Genomic DNA, 3,424 nt, shown 5'->3' on the forward strand with positions numbered 1-3,424 from the left:
TCATTCCTCAAGTCTACACATCATTCATTCATCACATTTCCTTCCTCAAAGGAGATAGTGTATTATTGAACCAACAGGATATCTATTAGCATGAGTTAATCAAACAGAATACCTTTTTCATAAAACATCTTTTCCAGTGTTCTAATTAATGGAGATATGGATCACTCATCTATTAAAAAAACTTATATCTTCAGCTTAATCAATTGCTGTAATGTGGAAACACGAATTTTTTTTTCCAACTAGGTAAAAGGTGCACGTAATTTGAACTGTTAAATGCTTTATTAATGAATAAACATTCTAGTAATTTAAAAACTATTGGTCTTAGACATTTGAAACATGGTAAAAGTATATATTCCAATTTTGCCCAAAAGTCACATAAAATATCTACAAATATTTCATCTGTGTGTGGCATACACCATTATTGCTCCATTTTCTGGAAAAGTCTATTTTTAAAGTTAAAAAAGAGGGAAAACACAACAAAGTTGCTAACTTTGCAGTGAAAAAAAAAAATCTGTGTCCTTGACAGGTTACATTTTCATAGTTTTATGCAGTGTAAGTTAGCTATGTAACAGGGAACTTGAGTTTTATCCTTACTCATGCATGATGTATGTTTCAGAACTTAAGAGTTGAAATTTCAAAGAACTTCTTACATTACCTGTTTAACACAGTGATGTGCAACTGGAACATATTACAATGATATTACTCATTATTTGCCACCGTGGGCTGTTTACTATACTGGTCTTAGATATAAAAGGTCACATTTGAATTTACTAAGTTAAAGTCAGAACTCATAAGGGAGGGGAAAAAGGCCTTAAATATAAAAGACAAACGGCAGTTTGATTAAGCAATAATTTTCAGTTTACTAGATGAAACAGACTTGCAACACAGTCTGCATGAATGCAAAATAAGCCATCTACAGCAAGTGATAAGGAAACTGGGCAAAAAGGGAAAAAGCATACATTGGAAAAGAAGATTCTCTCGAAATAAAAAAATCAAACCATTATTATAAAGGAATTTACCAAGAACTGCTATATTTCCCCCATCCCATTTGCTGGAAGTCAACAAGAGCATCTAGCACTTTGTGTTCATGTCAAAAAAGTCAGATCAGAGCATCCTAACGCAAAGCAAAGAAAAAAAAAAGAAAACAAAACAAAAAAGAAAACCCCTAACCCCCTCCCCCAAACCGCAGAACGGTAACTCCAGAGTTCAAATTCAAAGAAGAGAAAGTGGCAACTGAAAGAGGTGATGGTGGCGATAATCCTATGAATGGGTTTTTGATTTCTCTCCTTCCGGGGTATGGGCGGAGAAGAGGCTCATTAGGATTTGTAGTTAGAGGTTAACCATGTGAGCCCCTCATAGAGTCCGTCCCCCGAGGTGGCACAGGAGGGCTGCACATACCAGTTCCTGTCCCGAATCCGGGTCAGGCCCAGTTTCTCCTGGATCTCGTGGGGTTTCATGGCATCGGGCAGGTCCTGCTTGTTGGCGAAGATGAGGATTATGGCGTCCCTCATCTCCCGGTCATTGATAATGCGGTGCAGCTCCTGGCGGGCCTCGTCGATGCGGTCGCGGTCGGCGCAGTCCACTACGAAGATCAGACCCTGGGTCCCGGTGTAGTAATGCCGCCAGAGCGGCCGGATCTTGTCCTGGCCGCCCACATCCCACACGTTGAACTTGACGTTTTTGTAAGTCACGGTCTCCACGTTGAAACCCACGGTGGGGATGGTGGTCACCGACTGGCCCAGCTTCAACTTGTACAGGATGGTTGTCTTGCCGGCTGCGTCCAGGCCCAACATGAGGATCCGCATTTCCTTGTTTCCGAAGATCTTAGATAGCACCTTCCCCATCGCGTCGGAGGAGCCGGGGCCGGGGGCATTCAGGTGTCCCGGGTCCCCTCCGCCAACAACGCCGCCGCCGCGAAACCGAAACGGAGCCTCCCAATCGCGAGGGCGCCCGTGCGGCCTGCGTGGGAGTCGCCTCCTCTGGGGAGAGGCCCGGACCCGTCGCTCACTCGGGCATCACCCACCGCACAACTTGATTCCTCCAGTCGCCGCGGCCGCCGGGACGCTGAGTCTGCGCCGGGAGAGCCGCCGCCCTGCTGAGGCGCGGCCCGGCCCGGAACTGCCCTTCCCCCCGCAGGCGCCGCGCGAGCGCCGCCGCGGTTCCCGCTCCTCCGCCTTCTCCTCGCTCCGCCGCGGGAGACTGCGGCCCTTCGGCCCGGCTCCCGGTCCGCGAGCACCACGCTCACCAGCGACTCAGGCCACCCGAGAGGCAGCGCGGCTCCGGCGCCCCGTCAGGTCATTGATCCTCGCGGGCACTCGGTGCGCTGCCTGCACACAGAGAGAGGGAGAAGGAAGTTAGTGCTAGAGCCCCAGAGGAGAACGGAGACCGAGGGGGCCCGCCTTGCCAGCTCAGCCCAGGAGGTTACCTCCAGCCGCCGCCCCGAGCGCCGGCTCCCTCCGGCCTCCACCGCCTCCTCCCAGCTCTGCCTCAGCCGCCGCCGCCGCCGCCGCTGCCGGAAAAGGCGCCGCGGAAACCGCCTCACTTCCCCTCCCGACCACGCAGGCGCAGCAGAGGCCGCCCGTTCGGACAAGAGCGACCTCTGTAAAGAGAGCTGCCCGCGCGCTAAGCGTCGGGGCGCCACGCGCGGAGGGGCGGGGCTACGGCGGCTCAGAGGGCTCGCAGGTGCGGCCAGCCCCCACCCCCGCAAATCTCGGACTCTAACCCGCGGCCACCTGTCGCTGCTCTAGCGTCTCGTCCACTCTCTGCATTCCTCTTCCGCACTCTCTCCTCCTCCGCCCCCATTCAAACCAGAAGAGCCGATCCACTGCGGAGCTCCACGGTGTGGGGCCCGCGGACCGCCCGCTTCCCTGACGAACGCCTCCCCTGTGCTGCTTCCAGGCCTGTTCTCGGACCCCGGTTCCCGCCAGATGCTCCGCGAGTTCCCTCCAGCCCGCCCCAGCCTTCGTGTGCCCTCAGTCTCACAGGGAAGCCCTAGCCGCTGTTTTTACCTTTCCCCCAGCTTTCTTTGGCTTCCCTTTATCCCTCGTGCTCTGTGCATTTCCTGAAAGACACGTGGTTCGCGTGGAATCTGCCAGTCAGTGCGGCGCTTTTACTGGGTTTGGGTTTGCTCGGAAGCCCGTCTTTTGGACATTGGAGCCTTATCTTACACATCTCGTCAGGACCAGTCCACGTTTCTTAAAAATTACAGTATTATCAAAGGTTCCCGTGCCTTGCCGCTTTTTCAACTTTTTAGAAGGTGGTCATTTTTAATATTTAAATATCATCTCCTTTTAGTGTGATTAGTAGTAGCTTCTCACCCAGCCACTCATTCTTAACTTTAAGAAGCCTCGACGATATAATCTTAGCGTAGGATTTAGAATCAGAAAGACTGACTACTTTTGTCGCCTGGATTTGGGACATTTAA

General features: G+C 51.6%; 1 protein-coding gene across 1 annotated transcript; it reads right to left on the reverse strand.

The window, feature by feature from the left end:
- Positions 1–840: 840 nt before the first annotated feature.
- Positions 841–2,580, reverse strand: ARF6 (ARF GTPase 6). Its single transcript, XM_007446499.1, has 2 exons — positions 2,426–2,580; positions 841–2,327 (listed from the first exon to the last, which is right to left on the reverse strand). Exon 2 carries the CDS (start codon positions 1,842–1,844, stop codon positions 1,317–1,319), a length of 528 nt encoding a protein of 175 aa, XP_007446561.1. The 5' UTR covers positions 1,845–2,327; positions 2,426–2,580; the 3' UTR covers positions 841–1,316.
- Positions 2,581–3,424: the final 844 nt, after the last annotated feature.

This window comes from Lipotes vexillifer, unplaced genomic scaffold (genome assembly GCF_000442215.2).
Source record: "Lipotes vexillifer unplaced genomic scaffold, Lipotes_vexillifer_v1.1 scaffold1102, whole genome shotgun sequence".
Taxonomy (NCBI): Eukaryota; Metazoa; Chordata; class Mammalia; order Artiodactyla; family Lipotidae; genus Lipotes; species Lipotes vexillifer.

What these genes read in the sequence shown, in the direction of transcription:
- ARF6 (XM_007446499.1), bottom strand. Translation starts at nt 1,844, where the DNA reads ATGGGGAAGGTGCTATCTAAGATCTTCGGAAACAAGGAAATGCGGATC.